Below are 21,164 nucleotides of genomic sequence, written 5' to 3'. Positions count from 1 at the left end.
CGTATTTATGAGTTAGCTTAATAACTTGGCAAACTTGCATATACATAATTCATTACTTGTCATTTAAGTTATCAAACATTATAAGTCAAAGTAAATACTTAGGTAGATTTCCATTGTTTTTGTAAACACCGAATTTCATTTCAAATACAATAGCAAAGACATGGTTGTATTGTCTTGAATAACTTAATCTTACTGTTTACAGTCGAAACAATGGTTATGCTATTTCCACACCGGCTCATGAGCAGTACAGGGGTGATGGTATTGCGTCGCGTGGGTCGGGGTACGGAATGCTTACAATACGCGTGGATGGTAATGACACTTTGGCGGTGTACAACGCAACACGAAAGGCTCGTCAGATAGCCCTAGAAGAGAGCAGGCCTGTATTGATTGAGGCGATGACTTATAGGTTTGTATTGAATATTAATTAAGTTGTACGTCGTATTTAATACGTTTTGGTTCATACGTTTTCAGAGTTGGTGATCATAGCACAAGCGATGACAGTTCAACATACAGAACAGCAGGGGAGCTTGAATACTGGACTAAAACCAATAACCCAGTCACCCGCTTTGAACGTTATATAACCAACGAACGTAACTGCTGGTCAGCAGAAGAAGACGAAAAGCTGTCAAAGGATTGTTCCAAACGGGTAAAAACTATGCAATAATAACTAGGTGTGAAAATTGGGATATGGGGTACAGTTTGCTCATAACATAACTATCCAGAAATAAGCATTTTATTAAAACCTTTGCATTACGTTTTAGGTAATTGAGGCGTTCACTGCAGCAGAGAAGCGATTAAAACCATCGCCTTCTCTCGTGTTTACTGACGTATATGATGAACTACCTGTCAATTTGAAGAAACAGCAGAAACAAATGCGTGAACACGTCGGCGCACATAGCCAGCACTATCCTCTCAAACGACACGAGTCACTGTGACGTATTAATGATCCCTTTATGACGTAGAATACAGTCGCCATGGTTTGGGGGTCGCTTCCGCTATGCAACTTTAACCACTCCAAAACACAATCTATTATCATCTTATTAAATTGCGTTATGAAAACCCAAATCGCTTTTCCTTTAAAAAACATCAGCTCTCGATCGCGTGGCTTAATAACTATTATTGAGGTACAAATATATTTCAAAACAATTCCATTACAGTATAGTTTTAGTATCAAAGCTATGTAACTTATTTCCAAATTGCTTTGTTCTTATAGTTTGTCCATACACATTATAGTGAGCTATCTTTCTCTCTTATCCTAATGTACATGGAAAATAGAGTTCCCTCTCAAATATACACAACTTATAACACGTCACCGCCATTCCTTGCTGGTTTAATAACCTTTTTCAAAATTTCCTTCTTTAAACTGTAAATAAAACAATGTTAAAAAATCGTACGTTTTCGAAATACAAATTAGTAGATCGCGTCTTTATATACCGATATAAATATTTGGATTTTTTTTGTTGCTTCATAAAATCAACTGTACAGAATTAGTAATATAGTACCATTTCCTTAGATGAAATTTTTTTGTGTTTGGTGCACGTTGTGTTTTTAATAGTGTTTGTACCAGCATTCATATTAAACATTAAAGCATCGGGCGTGAATCGTGCATTTTGTGTTGAAATAAGTTGACCATACGATTGCTTGTTAAGTTTTAGTTGGCGATTATAATTCCTTCGCAAACAAAATATCTTGAGACGATGATTTATAGTAAAGTAGGGCGGAGAAAAATGGGACACCTATTTATTCTGGCTTCTCGTCCTTTTTGGCAGTGAACAAAGAACATTTAAAAGAATTATAAAGCCGTATTCTCGGGATTCCAATGGATTGTTGTTAATTGTTTAAATACGATTAGGATATTGGATGTCCCATCTTACCCCACAGTATTATGTCTTTAAAAAAAAACTAAAATCCATTTTTAACGTTAATCTTGGCACAAGAAGACCAAAATACCTGGACTATATAAAGTATTTTCATAATTTTGACAAATATTAACGAATCGTTTAAGTTAATATGGATAAATCCTAAAGCGACTTACAGGTACAGGTATACATACTTTATCATAACCATACATTTGTTCCGCTGTCGCAGTAACACCTGTTTATGGTCAATTTGTTTTGGATGGAGGCACACTCAAGAAAATTGCATAACATGCACCCCATATCAATCATATTTAGTGACCAAATAACACTTTGCATTCATACAAAGTGTTTCGGTTATAGTAGACCTGGATACAATGCGCTGTATATAACGAAGTATTAACGACATCTAGCATAGTTTATTGTTAAAGTAGGATGGTATAAAATAAGTTTTGACGATACAACGATGAAACACAGTATTTTGAGTGTAATGTTTTTTTGGCGATAAGTAATGGAGAAAATAATAGTATAAATCAAAATAGTCCACCGTTTAGTCAGAGAATGGTTTGTTATAGGCTGCCGAGACCGCAACGGTGGTTACAGTTCAGTAACGTAGAAGAATGCTGCGCCTGAAATGTAAGACAAGCCTAAGGCGCGTCAAGCAAAGCAATAAGCTGGATAAAGTGGACGTAGTAGCATAGCTATATGCTGTCTCGAGAGATTTGGACATAACATTTCAATTTGTGCTTATGCGTATACTTTGACATAAGCATGTATTACCAGTTTAGTTTTAAATAGAAGAAAATGACATGGCTGTTTTAAAATTAGTACACTCACAGTTGAGACTATCTATGTCAATTCTTCAATCTTGTTACGAATAGTAAGTTTACGAACGTTGTCACAGTTAGCCAGATGTAATCAGATTACCAGTGACGTCATCAACTTAATCGACAACTGCTGCTGTCACTTTTATAAATATCAAACTTACTTCAGCAAGACGAAACTGTCATTCGTTTACAACACCACAGGCAAGAAGCGGACAGCTACAAAATTAGTAGTAGCGTTTTAATGCTTACTATAACTGTAGTGGTCCTGCAGTAGTTTGGGCAGCGGTTGAACGTAAAGATAAATACCCATACTACTGCTTTATAAAGTAAGCATATATTAGCGACCACTCATGCGTAGAGTATAAAATTAGTTTTTTGTTACACAGATATGTTAGTCTAAGGTTTATAGCTGCTTGTTAAGGTGACCGCAATGGGGAAAGAGGTTATTATAGAAATATCGTGGCTTCGGCCGTTAAAACTTATTGGACTGGCAAACTTGCTCTGCGGGATCATTGTGTTTATAATTGCGATGATACTTGAGGATTGGGTTGTCAGCGATGAGAATGAAAACTTTCAATTTTACATGAGCCTGTGGAAGAAATGCAAGAAAATCCCACCGCCAGAGGTCGAAAGAGAGGAAGGCGTTGAAGCGGAATGGGAATGCCTAGAAGCAACTGCGCTTGGTGGTAAGTGCCTGTTTACCCTTGAGCTAATGGAATATTGCCAATACACAATTTCTTATACGTTGCCACTGATAATGTCACATAACTGTCAACAAAAGGCAGGAATATAGAAATGTAGCGTTATCATAATGATCAGTGTTGCTTAACACTAAAACGAGAGTTGTAGAAATATGGCAGTAATTCGGCAGTACACCTTTACAAAGACTTTTTAGAAATTTTATCAAAAACTTCACTATTGCAGTTTACATGTCTGTGGTACAAGCATTGATCGTGATACCATTTGTTGCTTCTATTATTTCCTTTATCATTGGTATTGTGGCGTATTGCAAGCGCGAATGGAGATTTTTGTACAAGATTGCTGCAATCATCCTTATAATTGCTGGTAAGTGATATATTCAACAAGTATAACTTAAAATCTTAGTTGATCCCAAAAAGTATTTACCAGTTCATTAACTTTCGTTTTTTCCTCGAAATAAATTGCTCACAAGCTTACGTCATCGTCTAACGCATGTATTAGTGTACATGTTATATCGCTCATAAAACATAGCAATATAAAAACGTAACAGCACGGCGTGCAAATACTTAGTATATATTAAGCAAATACCGGGCAATGCTTTACACGTTCTTAAATGTCTGTTGTTGTGATATTTAAGGTAACCAGTACCTCTTCTCAATTACCAATGATGGTTTCGTATCTATTCTAACAACACCCATAATTGTCTTTTTTTACCTAAACTAATCACTTCTTTTCTTCTTAGCTGTGGCTGTCCTTGTTGGAGTAATCCTATTTCCAATCATGTTCATCAATAATCTTCCGTTCTCCGCATTCTTTTGGTTTGGGTGGGGTTATGGTGTCTCGTGGGCGGCTTTCTGTTTCATACTATGTGCGGCCGTGCTCTTCCTTATAAGCCAAGACAAAAAGGAAATTTACCACACACAGAAAACCATGAAATTATAAATATAGTATGAAGTGGAGAAAAATGGGACACATTTTAATTCTAATTTCTTGTCTCGTTTTGTAGTAAACAAAGAACATTCAAAGAATTATAAAACCTTATCCTCGCGACTCCCATAGACCGTTGTTAATTGTTTAAAACACGATCAGATATTTTTATATTATATGCTAAGGGTGTCCTATCTTACCCCACGGAATTGTACATGGCATCACCGATGCCTTTGACTGCTTGCATGACGGAGGTGGCAAAATACGACTTTCAGCATATGAAAAACATAGAACGCCGCTCACTTATTTTGTATTTGCTTTTAATTAATTAAACCGTCCCCATTGTATATACCGTTACGATCTTAATTGGTTTTCACATTCGAACTGCTAGGAAATGTTTAAATGTTTTAAAGGCCATGATATGTACATGTGTGTATACGAAAAACTAACAATAACAGCCAGCCTGTCTAAAGTTCCAAGAAAATGTAGAACAATTTAAATTATTTGGTCTCGTTTAACCCCAGCGTGAATGAACTTCTTATCTTTGTGTATTTGTTCTAATTAGCTGATGAATTTTCATTAGTCGCCATATAAAGTGTGGACAAAGACATTTGTTTTACTGATGAATGGCCGGTGTTTGGACGCTGTGAGAGAAGCTCTAATTAATTTAACTCTTTCATCGTTTCGCTTTACGCCCGTTAGTAAGCGACCCATTTCAGCACAACAGTAATAAAGTAATAAATTGACCGCTTTCAATAAACGGTCCTAAAGCGTGTGTACATCGCGTGTTGATTTAATACGTTTGTTATCTCGTGGAAATCCTTTTGTTGCTTCCCGCATAGTCGCGCGGCTTCGCATCCTGGTTGCCAGGGGAACGACCAATTTAAAATCCACGTCTTGGTAATTGACAGAGATGTGAAGAAGTTGGTTCCTCCTATAATGACATATTACTGTTGCATGTTGTGTGGCATGGATCAATAGATTAGATCGACAAGGATAAAACGATTTCCACAGCTCGTATTATGCGGTGGTTGATTTTAAACAGCGCGTTGCAAAATCAGCTATTCAATGCTCGTCAAGTCCAACTGGCGTATTTTACGACGTCGGCTTCAGTAGCAGCCTTTTTCCGTTGACGTTAAAACCGCATTTACATTGACAAGCTGCATACAAAGGTTAAGTACAGTTTAATAACAACAGTTATCAAAGGGTGGAAAATAGAAATGCTATGAAGGACAATGCCGAGGCATAAAATAGTCGTTAACTTTTATTAGCGTTCATTACTTAATATGGTAACTGTAACAACAAAAGCAAACGGAAAGCCGATAGGGTAAAGTTATTTTTCGTCTAAGACATTTGAATTCGTTATTTTGATTATGTTTTAAACAGGATTATTAAAAGCAGTAAAGAATTTCTGTTTTTTGCCGTTTTAATTTCCCACAGCAGGACCTCGAGTGACGTCTGCACAAACAAATTCGTCCTTTCTTGGTCGCCGGTTGCTGTTTGTTTATTGCCCAAATCACCGATGACGCGTGTAGTACGTATAAGAGGTTGGAAAGTAGTTCCCCCGCACTTTATTTGCCGGTAAACGAGAGGAGGGTCACTCTTGTGATCTTGCTAACATGTTTCGGCACGCATAACCCCGTAAACGGTGGAATGCAAGCTCGTGTGCCTCTTGCATCTCTCTATGTGTTTTCTTCCCCCTTCTTCTTTCCATTCTTCTTCTCTTTCTCTACTCCGCTTAGTTTCTTTTTTAAAGCGCTACCCGGCTACTCGACGTTTACTCGCCCATTGATGGGGGCTCTCATTCACCTCGAGTGTGCGTAAACCGAAAAAGAACATCTGTAATAAGCAAGGACACTCTCGTTTTGCCGTTTTCTACGAGGACTTAGCTTGTGGTCAAACTGCTCCAACAGCATTGCATTCATATTCAGCACCAGGTGCTGAAGTCAGTCGAGTAATTACGGAGCAGATGCCAAGACCATTACTTTTCAAAGAGCCACCCGATTAGATAGGCTAAGTATAACAGAGAGCAAATTTGTATTGTTAGTGTTACCCCTATCTATGTATTTCGCGGCGTATGGCTGAACAATAATTATGTTCGGTTTAGTGAACACAAATTAAGGGTTAGAAAAGCATTTCAAGGGAAATTTGTTCTCGGTTGGAAATTGTTTGAATATCAGAGGAAATACATGAGTCGCCGATCCTCAAGGAACGGAAGAAGAAGTTTAGATAGATCTGGAGAAATTCCTCTTGAACAAGTAATACAGGTAAAGTTGAAGACTTTCGAATATTAAAACGCATTATGATACTTATAAATGAAAACGCTAATATTTTTAAATGGCGTTCTGTTTTGGTTTTCATTTTATCTGTTTGTGTGGATAAAAGGCGCCAAATGACTATGACTTGCTGCTTGTCTGCATAATTACTCTATTAGCATTCAAATATTAGCATTTGTTGTGTATTTTGATCTGAGACCCCACGCTGAGTTTCCCAGACTAACTGGCTTACCGTAGCTTCGTGGGACAGACGTGAGTAGCACTTACCATTTACGAGTAGACGCCTCTTCTGACTTCAGGTTCGCTTATAAAACGACAGTGTATATAAAAACTTCATATTTATATTAAAGCTACAGGCACGAACCGCAACAGTTTAATTTATGTTCGTATTTCGAACACGTTGTACATGTTTTCTGCAGCGATATCATTTGAATAGAGCTGACGTCATATTCTAAATAAAAGCAAAACAGGTTCGCCGCCCAAATAAACGTAACTCATTATTTCGAACACATCCCCAGTATTGATTTCCGTGTTACGCACAACACATTGGGGTATCGTGTTGCATTGTCCCACAAACCGGTACGTAAGGACGTTGCAATTTTTACTCGAATTTGATAATTTAGTTTTGCAACGTTAAGTGTATTTATGGATGACATTGTATAAAAAATAACATATAGTTTTTATAAAAGTACATTATATCCAACCGGCGTTGTTTACAAGCTACTTTCGTGTTATACAAAGGCAGTGAGAGAGTGGCGACGAGAGAGAGTACGCACCAGTGTACTTTCCATGAGTTGAGTTCGTTTCAGTTTAAAAAATTCAAATTGAACAACCGTTGATGGTTGTCGCCCGTTGCTCTTAAAGCAAACAAACGAACAGGTACGTTCTTGCCCGGACGTTATGTGACCAGCGGGTTGACATTTCACCTGACAACGATGCCGCATTAACACAATGAATAATCTATCGTCATATATTGTACAACGCTATCAAAACTAAGTTAATCTACGCCAGTGTCGGCATACTTTTTCGCCGATAGCAACCAAAGCGTTTCTCAAACATTAGCGATGTAGTGCAAACTGTAACAGATAAAAAATCCACAAAGCAAATAAATTTGGGTCACATTCACATACAGTAGGAAAATGTACTTTAGACATGGTCTTGTTTCCATTACTTTACCATTTAAACAAAATGTTTGCTGGAAAATGTTTACAATTAATCATAACGTGTTTGCCAATATATAATGTACATGGTTTCCGTTCGCAATATTTAGAAGGGTCGTAATCGATGTAATAAATGCCGAAGTAAACGGCTCCGTATTTCTCTGGTAATGTATGCGAAAGAGCATGTCAAACATGAGTTCCCAACGACCAATCAAATTGCCTGAACAAATTTTGGCGGGAAGTTAAATATTAACCCGTGATGACATCTTCAATCATCAGCATTTAATGATGGGAGGGCCAACCGTTTCTTCATTTAAAGAACAAACAAACATTAAGGAATGCTGCGATTTATTGCATGGGCACGTATATACATACCGCAGATAAGCTTTTACTTACAGAAATGTGTTAGAAACCTCGGCAGTCTGAGGAAATAACAAAATTTTTATGCTATAGAAAACACATTAAGCCTCATTGAACCGGTGCGTGCTCGATCAGCTGATTTTGCTTTTGTTTGCTGAGAAAACGAGACGGTTTTCCGTTGGTGAATCATGTTTGCTTTATCTTGACTGAGCGTAAATTACACTAGTAAACGAATTATATTTGGCATTTATGTTGGCTAAATATATTTGTTAGCTAAATAAAGCACTGACAAGTTTTAACGGGCTAATATCGAGATAGATTTTACTGTGGTTAACGTTTAAATGTTACTTTACCTATAGTAGAGTGGGGGTATGGGACACATTTTCATTTTATTTCCTTGTCCCATTTGGTAGTAAACAAAGAACTTTCAAAGAATTATAAAACCGTATCCTCACGCCTCCCATAGACAGTTGTTAATTGTTTGAAACACGATCAGGATATTCGAACATTATGTGCTAAAGGAGTCCCATCTTCCCCACCTTACCACATATTGAGATAGTCTATTTGCATTACGTATTTTATCCGATCAAAATTTTTTACCAAACCTTAAACGTTAAACGACTTTTGACAAAACCAACAAATTATTTACGAAGATACTAATGCCAATAAATACATTCTTGGTTGTGGGACATAACCAAATGGGGCTATACTCAGCATATTAATGTTTTTATTATATATATATAGTGGGGTGGGGGAAGATGGGACACCTTTTGACTCTATTTTCTCATCCCATTTAATAGTAAACAAGAAACATTTAACGATTTATAAAACTATATCCTCACGACTCTTATAGACCACTGTTAATTGTTTAAAACACGATCAGGATGTTTGGATATTATGTGCTAAAGGTGTCCCATCTTTCCAGACCCTACTATACTTCACAAACATAATGAAATATACCTAATAATCACTCCACCAAATTTAGAACGTAGAAGATACTGTGCTAGGAGGCGATAGAGAGTCGGTGCGTTCGGTGGGGGCGAGGGTGCGGGAAATTATTACCGAGAATTTGAGAGAACCGGATCGAAGTGGTTCAAGCTTGTCAGATATCGCCATGTCCCGAAACTTACAGGTATTTCTTAACTTTTAATGTATTACAAAGGTAATATTCTATACTAGTCCTACCATAGTCTCCATCAGTATAACAGTTTTGACTGTCATAAAATTTAACCAAACAATTTACTTACTAGAGCCAAATGTCTTTTAACTGTTCTAAATTGGTTGTGTGTGACAACAACTTGTCGCCTGTCTGATGACAAGCTTAGGCCTTAGGAGTAAAACAAAACAGTATACCTTAACCTAAAGGCTAACCATAGGCCCTTAAGCTGTAACTACCAGCCTAAATAAAGTGTGTAAACATATAGAAAATATATTTTAAAAACATTTTTTTGTAAAACCAATATTCGTGCTTTTTATAGGAAGAAAATCGGATGCTCCAAGGAGAGCTGAGCAGAGTGGAAGATTTATTATCCCAAGCTCGTGCTGACCGTGATGAGGTTGCTATCAAATACAATGCATGTAGTGAGAGGGTAAGTTGATGCTTACGATTAATTCAGACTTAACCTGGTTTTGATACAATATTATAGTAGCATATTACTGTAGAGTAAGATAGGATATCTTTAGCACTTAATATCCTGTCGCGTTTTAAACAATTAACAACGGTCTATGGGAGTCGTAAGGATACGGTATTATAATTCTTTGAATGTTTTTGTGTTTACTACCAAATGGGACGAGAAAATAAAAAGGTGTCTCGTCTCCTCCTAACCTCCCATATGTTATTTTATTTCAAACATAAGTAGTATAATATGCGGCAGTCTGTACTGGTAAGACATCTTTGAAGTGAGGTACACATATAGTATTGAAGTACAGTGTAACGTGCCTCTATAGTTAAGTTATTTTCGCTACAAGCTATCGTGTCGAATTGACGTTACAGCGACACCTTGTAAAATCTTATAAATGTAAAGTTAAACGCTAGAGCGCGCTAACAGTATTTCTATTACACGTTTTGTTTGCTCTTTGTTCCATTGAAAGTGTTCGACTATTTACTAACGTAAGAGTTAATATTAGTATATACAATATACTCAACTAAATCGATCCATTGGTTTCTATTGAAGATAAATTGGCGGACTCACAAAGATTATTGGTCGGTAAATTTCAAAGACCGTTTTGGTTTTCTACCTTTAGTTAAATACGAAAATAATGAAAAATTGTTTTGTGATGTGCTGTTTACTTATATATGAGACGGCTCGATATCTCCGATAAACTGATCGGCACGTATATTCCGCGCTATACAGTTCATTTAAAATCATTATAAAGTTACCTATTCGAAATGATCAATTGTACGGTATACAAAGCAACATAAGCAAAAGAATGTCCACACGTTCAAAGGTCCATACATTCACGCCAAATATGACATATGCTGCACTAGTTAAGTGGCCCCTTATAAACAATATAAAACGATTGTAATAAATGAAGCACAGACGGCGGCAACACACACGACACGATATATACAACAATTCCGCTGCTCTTGAAATGTCCTTGTGGTAAAACTGGTGCCATTCCGAAATTGAAGTGGCATCCATGGAGTGCGGAGTACCAACCAATCAGAATGCTAGTTTCGCCAATCCACCGCGTCCCTGTCGGTGTCCAGTTTCCCATTCAGCAGACAACACCCGAGCACTTCTAGAATGCCGCAAACACATTGCTCTTTTGTTTTACTGATTATCCAGCACTCCTGGCCCGGCCCCGGCGTCTGTAGCTCTACTGGTTATTGTTTTATTCCATAACCCACGTTCCTTGGAAATTGCAACACGCGCATTTTTATTTAAGTTTGGCGAAGCGTATCACGATACGTGATCAACCGATAATTAAATGTCGAAGGGAGCGTGCTATTTTATACCTATCATTAGTTGTAGTCCAAATTTAGATGTCTGACAAAATTTTGTATTCCGAAATCTATTGGAATAAAATTTTAATTAACGGGACAGTCAGTTTTAAAGCCTCCCTAGACTAATTAGCAAAATGGATTGAAACTTATAGTATTAGCGAACGCATACTTGTTAATCGTTCAGTGTATTGATCGACTTTGCGTACACGCGTCGTATGGAAATAATTGAGATATTACGTAACAATGGGTATTGTTTCTGACTACGTGTTAAATTGGTAGAAGGTATTCCAAGTTAGAAAGAAGTCATCAGTTATGATAATTGATGTATGTGTAAGTCAGTGTGCTATTCAGCTACATAGAGTGATAGGCTGTGACAGTGTATGCTTAAAAAGGAATTTATATTTGCGCTTTCAGTTATATACTTATAGGGTAAGTTGTAGTCTAAAGAAAAAGAAATATTACCGAACTAAAAAGTCTTCAGTTACAAAATATAGGAAAAATTCTTACAAAGTCGTTTCAGAAAAAGGGATAAACGAAACGCGGTTAATACTTGTACTTCATATTCAGTTAATGCCACTCACTACGTTGCAGTGTATACTCATCGTAATTTGGTTTGAATAACGCACAATTTATGTTTAAATCGTATCATGAACTATTTAACTTGATTTATTAGTTTACATTAAGTTTTACCTATAGTTGCTTTTTTAAAATGATTGTAAGATATTTTTATTATATAGCCAACCTGGTGGATCTAAAAAACACGAAGTTACACTTTTAAAAATGATGTAGTACCGTGCATGGTTTAAGCGTAAGCTAAAGGTTTACGCAGGCTACTCATTATCAGATCGAATAATAGTAAAATGCCCACATAATACCGTGAAGGGAAGTAGCAATTTACCAAGAACTTACATATAATTTGTTCCAACCAAAAGAATGCTAAATGAACGCTATGCGATACGCTGGAATTGAATGTAAAAATATAGGTGTGTCGTCTTTGGTTGAATTATGTACCACCATTTACACGGTCCAATTATCTGAATACACAGACGTTTGCTAAGTCGTTGTAGGTATTGGTGGTTATATATTGTTGCCAATTTGAGAGTAAAATGTCTTCTTCCGACGACGAAGACGCCGGAGCTATGGAGTCCGTGCGTACAAAAGTTGAACGAGTAAGAAATATTAAAAAACTATTCAGTCAAAGTCCAATTCAATCATTTGGGATCGGACACGTCTAAAGAGCAAACAGTGTCGATTAACTAATACATATCTACCCATATTGATTTTCACACTGTTTGTTCGTTTCAGTTGGAACAAGCCTTGAGATTGGAGAAGGGGGAAAGGGATAAAGGCTCTGTTGAAAATAAGACCTTATCCATGCAGGTAACATCAATAACGTATTTTCTAACGAAAGACTATTTTTTGGGGGGGGGTCATGAAAGCCTTTACCGGCATACGCAAACAGAAAGAACTTATGTATCTTCACGTTTATACCCACAACTCACGCACATTTCAAATACTGTTATACTCTTACATTAATTCGTTTTACAATTGCCACAGCGTCGCAAACATACTTTCTTTTCCAAAATTAAATTTGTTCAGTTTTTGCGCTAGGGTTTGATGCTTTGTTAGGGTCTTTGCTTTCTATTTGAGGAATCGAAAACGAGAACAAATAGAACGCATATTAACAAAACGCTTCTGTTTAATGCCACCTTCAGAAATATTCCATTCCGTTGTATTAACTCGTGTGGTTTCAGTAGAGACCCAAAAAGTACTTTCCGTTGATTTATATAGTAAAGCAGAGATGAGCGATTTATCGAACCCATTTGTTGTGCGCTTACAGAATGCTGTTTTGCGTCAAAAACTTGAAGATGAACAAGCATCGTACAAAAGGAAGCTCCAAGCCTACCAGGAGGGGCAGCAGCGGCAAGCACAACTTGTGCAGAAGCTACAAAGCAAGGTATGGATATGTTGCTCTAATTTAATTTTAATTATCACTGTTGCAGAATAATTTCAGACAGAAAAGTATCTTAATTAAAAATCTCGCATATTGTGGTAGGCGTTATTGTGAGTAGTGTTTCAGGGGACTAGTATATGAGGCCTTTGATTAACGCGTCGTTTCTTTGCTCAGTCATTGTATTGAAGGTAGTCGGAAAATGCGGTAACCATGGGCAACGAAAGAAGTTGGCTTTTGTCCGTGGCTTGGTGTAAGCGCAACAATAATTTGTTGGTTAGTTTTGCGTGTCGCTTTCCGCATTGTCCGAAAAGTTTAAATGTCTTTTTGTGTCCATACTTGAATAGAGAGTGCCTGTGGTGGGTGGGAAGTATCTCTTTCTTAAAGGCATTCACACGATTACAAAATATCAACACCGTAAACGTCTGATCCGGGTTTTATTTTCTTTTGTACTGACGGCTTGGCTAAGATATCTTACGTAGGCGCATGGATATATGACAGTTTTTATTTGTTATGTATATATTTATTAACCTTGGCTTGTTCTGACCCGACATCTAAATCTATTGTTGGGATATCAAATCACGCTCGGGTGGCCATGCAAAAATTCGCAGCGATAGAAAAACGAAAGCCCTAATTTGCGATCATAAACATCGAACCAATTTTCTATGAAATCTGAAGCAAGCGCGGTTCCTTCGACAATAGTATCGTCACCGCTGTTATTTAAATTCGCCCTTCAACGTGGTAGACCGGGCGAACTCCCTCTTTCGCCCTATTGTGTTATTTTTTCTTTTCGTGCGGCTTATAATGCTATCACGGTATGGATATTGATTGAGGACGCCGCTACAATCGTAGGAATAATACAGGAATGGCTAGCACCTCGAATTGATACAGTAAGGACCGTTAGTGAATTTAGCATTCGCCCACCAGATATTATATTAAGCATTATAAACGAAATTATGTTAAAGATTATTTCAATTGTAAATATTATTTTAAGAAGTAAGGTTATAGCGTACTGAAAAAATTGATAGTTTTTGGTATGGATAAAAAAGCAGAGGTAGACGAGCTTAAACGTCAGGTAAATTCCATTGAACTGAAATTTTATTAAAACAAAGTAACATGAATTGTGTGTGAAGGTTCTTCAATACAAGAAGAAATGTGGAGAGCTAGAGGAAGAGATAGCTGTACTCCGAGATGAATCTGACAGATCCAAGATGGCGGTAAGTGGTCAATATAATATTAAATTGACGTGTATGCCTTTGATCACACTACCGTTATTATCTAACTGTAAAAGTCTAGCGTAAATAACAAAGTGGAACATCGTGTACAAGCAGTTAAAGCAATATTGTGTTAAGTGTATACAATTATTATTTTTACTGTGTATCAATATTCAGTTATGGTAATATGGGGGAAGACGGGTTCCTATAGCACATAATATCTACATATCCTGATCGTGTTTTAAACTAACGGTTAATGGGAACCGCGAGAATTCGGTTTTATTTATCTTTGAATGTTTTTTTAATTACCGCCAAATAGCGAAAAAATAGAATGAAAAGGTGGCCCGTCTTTCCCCACCTTCCGATACCTCATAAAGTGTTACAGGAAAATACCAAGTCTGTATTTTTTTGTACATACAGCTGTCGGAGACAACGGACACCCTTCAAAACAGACTTGATAATACCGAAGCTCGCCTTCGTCGTACGGAAGCAACACATACGACTGACTTGGAAGATGCTCTTATTAAGTTGGAGGAGGAGAAACAGAGGTGGGGCATTCGCGGCATATATAATTTTTGTGAAGATTACAAACATGGTTTCGAATTTTTGTTTAAAGTTTTCTGTATCCTGTACTTCATATATAGTGCTATGTTATTCCGAGTTTTGGTTTTAACGGTTGTTTTAAGGCAGTTTCGATTTGAAACGAGCGGCCCTGTGTTTTATTACTGACGAACTAATTAATCGCAAGTCATTTCGAACACAAAAGACTTTTTTACAAGTCACGTAAATTATTTCGGGCGGGTTAAAACTTGTATCAGAATCCACATGGTTGTTATGCGCTTTTCATTCTGGCGCATTTTGACCAATGGGATATCGAGCCAGAGCGTCACTTGGCGTTTACTTTTCCTGTATTCTCTTCAATTCATACTCGAGACGTGGCATACCATATACTGTGTCGGCAAATTTGTTGTTATAACAGTTCGGCGATTTAACCATGGTCAATATTTACTTTCAACCGCTGCTCATTCAAACTCCAACAGGATTAGAAAGTATTACGCCTCATCTTTGAACTGTGAAGGCGACCGAATCGCTACTCTTAATCTTTAATCATTTCAACAAATATATAAGTATAAGTAGTCTATTTGATCATACGTGTGTGCAGCTTACGGCGAAGTACGTTATGGGACTTCTAGTTTGGCCTAGAATAGCCCATTGCCCCATAAGTAACTGTTAACTATTGAAACCAATAAGCCTTAAAACTTTACATGAATCATTTCTTTTTAGATGCGAGAGTCTTGCAGAGGTGAACTCCATGCTCCGTGAACAACTGGTTTCAGCGAACGATTCGAACGCCGCCCTTGCCGACGACCTTCGCAAGGTTACTGATGATTGGAATGATGTGAAACAAGAGCTTAAGACCAAGGAATCCGAATGGAGAGAAGAGCAAGAGGTAGAACCAGAACTTTAACACAAGTATTGCATTTGTTCATGCAAGATTGTGACTGTATTGTTTTGTTTTGTTCAGAACTTCAGTTCCTACTTCGGTGACGAGCACAGCCGCTTGCTTGCGCTATGGAGGGCTGTTGTTCAGATTCGTCGAGGTTTCGGTGACCTGAAGTCCAACACTCAACGAGATCTCGCCCAAGCCATTAACGATGTGCAGGTTTGATTACAAAGACACCAGCTTGACTTTCGTATCGCAACCATAACCTAACTTATGTGCGTTTACAGAGGGGTGCTCGACAGCTTCATGCATCGTGTCTGAACCTCAACGCGAACCAAAGTGTACAGGATACCTCAGCTAAGGTTTCCCTGGAAAAGGAACGCGGTGAGAAGGGCGATGTTGAGGAGCAGCTTCGCAGGAAGGTTGGTTGGTTTATTTCAGATACAAACTGGACTTAGTACCAAAATAACATTTTTGGTTATTTATAATTCAATTCAGGTAAAGGAGATGCTTTCAATGCAATCAGACTTCGATACAGAGAAGGCAAGATTAAACGGAAGGATTAATGAGCTTACTGTTGCTTACGATCGGGCTAAGTCACAACTCAGCGATAAGGACAGAACCATCGATGATTTGAGGACACCTTCACGACCACTCGTGAGTGCAAGAAAATAATATATGTGCAGGCCGATGTGCGTATTTAGGTTAAATAAACAATTAACATGGTTGCAGGAGAGCACACGAGTTGACGCGAGCGACGGTATCAACGATGAAGAAACTGCAGCCAACATTGCAGCGGAGAAGCTAAGCTTGGAGAAGGCGTTGAGGGACATTGCTCAATCGGTTATTGCTGATGCTGACTTAGCGATGGCACTCTCTGACAGCCCAAGAGCGTCCGCGGTTGATGAGCTTACAGATTCTATGGCTGATCTTGGACTTGGACATTCACCAAGGTAAGTAAATGAATTTTTAATTAACCATTAAGGTTACGATTCATAATTACCCATTTGGAACATTTAAATGTTTCTAAACGAAACTCTTGCCGACACAAAGATACAACGTTCAAGTATGTAGATTTAAAGAGGCAAACAATAAGCTGGACATCGTTGTTCTGTAATTACCAAACAAATAAGTGAAGAGCAAGAGTGTACTTGAATCCCAACTATGTGGAACCACATTTCAAGTCGTGTTTTATCCCTCTCTCTTTAAGTCCGTTTGTACTCTAAGTCCCGGTTAACGTAACCACCCAGATCGGTGAAGGATAATAGTTGGCAATGCTTTTCTGCCGTTTTGAGTGTCCCTGTGACACATTCCACAAAAATCGATCGAAAACGAAGGAAATAAGAGGCTTCGGTTTAGAGGGTTAAAGTGAAAACTACGCAGGTGTCAGTAGCTTATAGGTGGCAATCAAGTTATTCGTATATAGTATAGATGCGTTAAGTGAGGTTTGGACCGTTTATTCGCTGTAATAAGCCAAAAGCTCAGCCAAGAAGGCGTCAGCATTTTGCTTAGTTTATCACAATACAGATATTTTAAAGATTGTTATTTTTAGCACAGGCGTGTTGCGGCAAGATACTTAGTGGAGTAAAGAAATTACAAACCAAAAGAAAGTATATTGAACGGTAGTGACGTAATCGAATAGTGCTTTTTTATATGGATGCGAGATTTCATCGCTTGGTTCGTTCTTACCATTCACCGTCGTCTTCGACACGTCAAGGAAAAAAGATTTCACTTACATCGCGCAAGGATAGCAGCTCTGACGACAGCGGGTTTATTTCACCAAACAATAACAGCAAAAATAGCTTTTCTCGTGAATCACTTGACTTATCTGGCATTGAGCCGATTCGAGAAACGAGCTTCGAATTAGAAAATAGCAATCTATCCGAAGAAGAATACGCGATTTTATCTCCATTAAAGTCAGATCGATGCAAACGTGATATTATACCAGTTCAATATAAAATTGGGGCGGGAAAACAGCTCCAGTGTCAGAAATGTCGAAACGATAGTGAATTTAATAGTGGTGCCCAATTATGCGAATGTGCTTTTGTCGGTCCAACATACCGAACTACCTTTGTCAGGGTTTGGCCAAATAGGGACCAACGGTGAGAATATACTTACCACCAGCATAGTACAAAACGTTATGCTGTAACTTTGCTTTCTTTAACAGACGAGGTTACTCCCCATTGAGGTCTCCATCTCCAGGACGACGATCTCCACGACGAGGAAGATCTCCAGGAATCCGAGGCGTGTCGCCATCTTTTGCAGATTCGACTTACAACGCTGTGCAAGCTGCACTGCAAAAACGTCAGTTGCAAGTTCAGGTAAATTGCACGGAATATGTGTATAATAATCGCATGCTCATCACTATATAATGATATGCTGTATACAGGAACTTCGTGCCAAACTTGAAGCGGCTCGAGATGCAGCTACTTCTCTTAAGAAGCAATGTGCTGATAGTGACAACGATAGGAAGACTTTGGAGAGCCAACTGATGGCCCTTAAGGAAGAACTGGATTCAACCACCAGAGCTAAAGACGATGCGAAGCGGGACGCATACAGATATAAGTCAAACGCAGAAGTCGTGGGAAGGTAAGACTTCAAATTTAATAAATATAAATTCCAGTACCTAAAACTGCTTATAATTTCAGCGAAAAGCAAGAAATAGGAAAAGCACGTGAGAGCTTACAACAAAGAATTGATGCTCTTATGGCAGAGAAAGAAAAACTGCAAGCTGCAAATGCTGAATTGCAAAGACAGAGAGACAACGTTGAAGATGAAAAGGAAGATCTTCTGAAGGATCTTGCTCGTAAAGAAAAGGAACTTAAGAGAGGGTAAAATATCTTGTGATGTCTTAACAAACATAACATAACGACCAATATTGACCCACCACGCGAGGATAAGTCAGTTGCATCAATTGTTCCTTTTTGTAGAAAATCCACTGTTGACAACATGGATGGCAAGCACTCCTCTCTCCGTGAGCAACTTGTGACAACAAAAGAAGGTCTAAACAGAGCTGTTTTGGAAAAGGAAATTATGGAGGCCGAGAAAGCTGAAGTGGTCGATGCTCTCGCCAAGGTAAGTAGCATGTGAACCTTTCATATTCCAATGATTGGGTATTGTCTGAAAAGACAGCATTAAATAAATAGAATGCTTTATTGTCTAACCGAGGTTTGTTTAGGTGGAGCGCACCAATGCTGAAATTGAGCTGGCGCTGAATAAACTGAAGACTGAGGAAGCTTCATTGAGAGACCAACTTGCCAAGATGCAAGCGCTTAATGAAGGTCTTGCTCAGGATAAGGTTGATCTACACAAAGTCATTGCAGAGGTAGGAATAAATATTAATACATATAGTATGTCGTGATATCTAAAAAACGCTATTATCAGATGGAAGAAAAGTTCGCAGCTTTGGGTGCAGCTAAATATGACTTGGCTTTGGAGAAAGATTCAATCCGAGCCGAACTCATCAAGACAGAGCAAGAGAAGATGGATCTCCATAATGAAAAGGCCGGATTAGATCACAGCCTCATCCTCACTGAACAGAGCAGAGAGAAATTGGAACAGGACTTAATGTTGCTTCATCGTGAGAAGGCAGAGCTCAACGATGGTCTAACACAGGTTTGTTTATTCGTGTATGTGCACTGAAACAAGTGGCCATGTACCCATCTTGTAAGTTATTTCTAATGTCCTACATGGGTGATGTACCGTGCCAAGTTACGCCAGGAAACCTTAAAAGTTGCCTAAAGAATTTGCCTGTTAGTGTAACAATAATAATGTTGATAAAAATATCGTTTATTAGTGCACTCGTGCCAAGACCAACTTGGAAGAACACCTAGAGAAATGCAAGGAAGATATCGGTCGTTTGAACGATATTGGCAATAAGTTGGCAAGAGAGAAGGAAGAGCTTACTAAGGAAAAGGCAAACTTAATCGTTCAACTCACTGCTACTGAAAGAGAAAACAGAACCCTGTCAGAGGAAATGGCTGGCTTAAGGTATGTGTAACCTTAAAAACAACCGAACATTTAACAATATGCCTTTATTGTATATACAGAGCTGACAAGGAAGCTTTGGAAACCAACTTGTTCGATGTGCAAAACGTCGCAGCTGTTTTAGAAGCTAAGAAAGAACAACTTGAGGAAGTCAATCAAAATGCAATGATGAAGAACGAAGCGTTGCAAGGTTAGCATCTATTATTCAATATTAAACTATAGCATGAAGCCTTTGGATCGTTATTAGCCTAACAGTGTAGTGTAACAACCTTAATTGCACAGTTAGTTACATGCAACATTTTTAACAGTGGAAATCGGAAGAGTAAGAAAAGAAATGGAAGTCGAATCAGCTAAGCTTCAACGAGACATACAGCTCCTTAATCAGTCGATGATTCAGCAAGAACGTGAGGCGCAGGTGGCTCTGAAGAATGAACAACAATCTCACGAAGAAGATTTGGAGAAGGCTGGACAAGAAAAGGTAATGTATATGAAATGATATTTTAGGTATAGTCAATAACACGGTAATGTTTTTAAAGGCAACACTTCGTTTGGCATTGCAAGCTGAAAAGGAGGAAGTTATGCATACTAACGGATTGGAAAAGGAAGACATTGTGGCAAAATATGAAGCTGAGAAGCAGGAACTGCAGGAAGAGATAGAAGCTCTATGTCAGGTGGGTCCAAAACTGCAAAATTTTGATTCGGTTTATTAAAAATAGATCCAAACACATTTTAATTAAACGGTAAGACACAACCTAATAAAGCCTCCACGTTGGTGTCTTACGTTATCGTGGCGATTTTCCCCATTTTCGTTTAGACCTTTTGTTGCTTGGTGGGCATTGTTTGGGTGAACCCCAAGCAGTTTTCGCGGCACACAAGTACGTAATTGTGAAACTAATTAAGGCTCCTTGAAAAGTCGTATAAATTGTTTAAAACTCATGGTTGTTACTATTGCTAAATTGGGCGAGCACGGGAACTTTAGCAATGTTGTATTAAAGAAAGGGTCTTTGTTCATTGATTTGCATCATTTTACCTTGATTATAGAAGGCAAGAACACGGCATGTTGTTTAGAAAGGTCACCATCTGTCGATTGAATATTATAAAGTGTCGTTTATTGTGCAGCTGACTTGACTTTATTATAAAGTGGCGTAATATGCGAAGAACAATGTAGGGGTATCGAGTTTCACAAGTCTATTGAAGTTTGTCCTTGAGGAATGTGAGTAACACAGTGTAAGAGAATAGCTCGGGTGGGCTTTCATATTTTCATAACGACAGGACGAGAAACATGTGCCTCTACGAAGGTATATGTCTGTACATGTTTTGTTCGAAGACATTAGATGAGATATTATTTTAGGTCGACAGAAGGTTAAGCAATTAAGGAAGTGATTAGAGAGAGTGGGGCAGTACAGATGAGTTGTAAGCACCTCGGTCGTAGTTTTAGTTTCAAGCGATAGAGGATGAGTCAGCCGTTCTAGAGATTGGACATACACACACTACAGAAAATAGAACTTAGGTAATG

General features: G+C 38.1%; 3 protein-coding genes across 6 annotated transcripts in view; all 3 read left to right on the top strand.

Moving 5' to 3' along the window:
- Positions 1-182: 182 nt before the first annotated feature.
- Positions 183-1,445, top strand: LOC104265643 (2-oxoisovalerate dehydrogenase subunit alpha, mitochondrial-like). Its single transcript, XM_009860112.3, has 3 exons — positions 183-406; positions 472-646; positions 762-1,445. The coding sequence occupies exons 1-3, from the start codon at positions 288-290 to the stop codon at positions 933-935; spliced, it is 468 nt and encodes a 155-aa protein (XP_009858414.1). The 5' UTR covers positions 183-287; the 3' UTR covers positions 936-1,445.
- A 1,483-nt stretch (positions 1,446-2,928) lies between these two features.
- Positions 2,929-5,086, top strand: LOC100183468 (transmembrane protein 47-like). The gene is made up of 3 exons (XM_002119305.4): positions 2,929-3,369; positions 3,608-3,748; positions 4,125-5,086. The coding sequence occupies exons 1-3, from the start codon at positions 3,114-3,116 to the stop codon at positions 4,322-4,324; spliced, it is 597 nt and encodes a 198-aa protein (XP_002119341.1). The 5' UTR covers positions 2,929-3,113; the 3' UTR covers positions 4,325-5,086.
- Positions 5,087-6,420: 1,334 nt separating this feature from the next.
- Positions 6,421-21,164, top strand: part of LOC100176436 (rootletin) — a 21,475-nt gene continuing 6,731 nt past the window's right edge. For 2 of the 4 annotated variants that reach the window (XM_026834001.1, XM_026834002.1), the window contains exons 1-22: positions 6,421-6,576; positions 9,091-9,237; positions 9,584-9,694; positions 12,358-12,432; positions 12,893-13,009; positions 14,137-14,220; positions 14,638-14,765; positions 15,502-15,667; positions 15,743-15,880; positions 15,949-16,083; positions 16,160-16,318; positions 16,394-16,614; positions 17,829-17,982; positions 18,051-18,250; positions 18,310-18,492; positions 18,592-18,736; positions 18,840-18,986; positions 19,046-19,276; positions 19,458-19,651; positions 19,711-19,838; positions 19,957-20,126; positions 20,185-20,319. In XM_026834001.1, coding sequence (XP_026689802.1) covers positions 6,499-6,576; positions 9,091-9,237; positions 9,584-9,694; positions 12,358-12,432; positions 12,893-13,009; positions 14,137-14,220; positions 14,638-14,765; positions 15,502-15,667; positions 15,743-15,880; positions 15,949-16,083; positions 16,160-16,318; positions 16,394-16,614; positions 17,829-17,982; positions 18,051-18,250; positions 18,310-18,492; positions 18,592-18,736; positions 18,840-18,986; positions 19,046-19,276; positions 19,458-19,651; positions 19,711-19,838; positions 19,957-20,126; positions 20,185-20,319 — 3,246 coding nt within the window. In that variant the 5' untranslated portion in view covers positions 6,421-6,498. Of the gene's footprint in view, positions 6,577-9,090; positions 9,238-9,583; positions 9,695-12,080; positions 12,222-12,357; positions 12,433-12,892; positions 13,010-14,000; positions 14,079-14,136; positions 14,221-14,637; positions 14,766-15,501; positions 15,668-15,742; positions 15,881-15,948; positions 16,084-16,159; positions 16,319-16,393; positions 16,615-17,828; positions 17,983-18,050; positions 18,251-18,309; positions 18,493-18,591; positions 18,737-18,839; positions 18,987-19,045; positions 19,277-19,457; positions 19,652-19,710; positions 19,839-19,956; positions 20,127-20,184; positions 20,320-21,164 lie in introns of those variants that run through there. The other 2 variants (XM_018811728.2, XM_018811729.2) reach the window with 2 other exon arrangements.

The sequence above is a fragment of the Ciona intestinalis genome, chromosome 4, assembly GCF_000224145.3.
Source record: "Ciona intestinalis chromosome 4, KH, whole genome shotgun sequence".
Classification (NCBI taxonomy): domain Eukaryota; kingdom Metazoa; phylum Chordata; class Ascidiacea; order Phlebobranchia; family Cionidae; genus Ciona; species Ciona intestinalis.
This window is presented reverse-complemented; position numbering and strand designations above follow the sequence as displayed.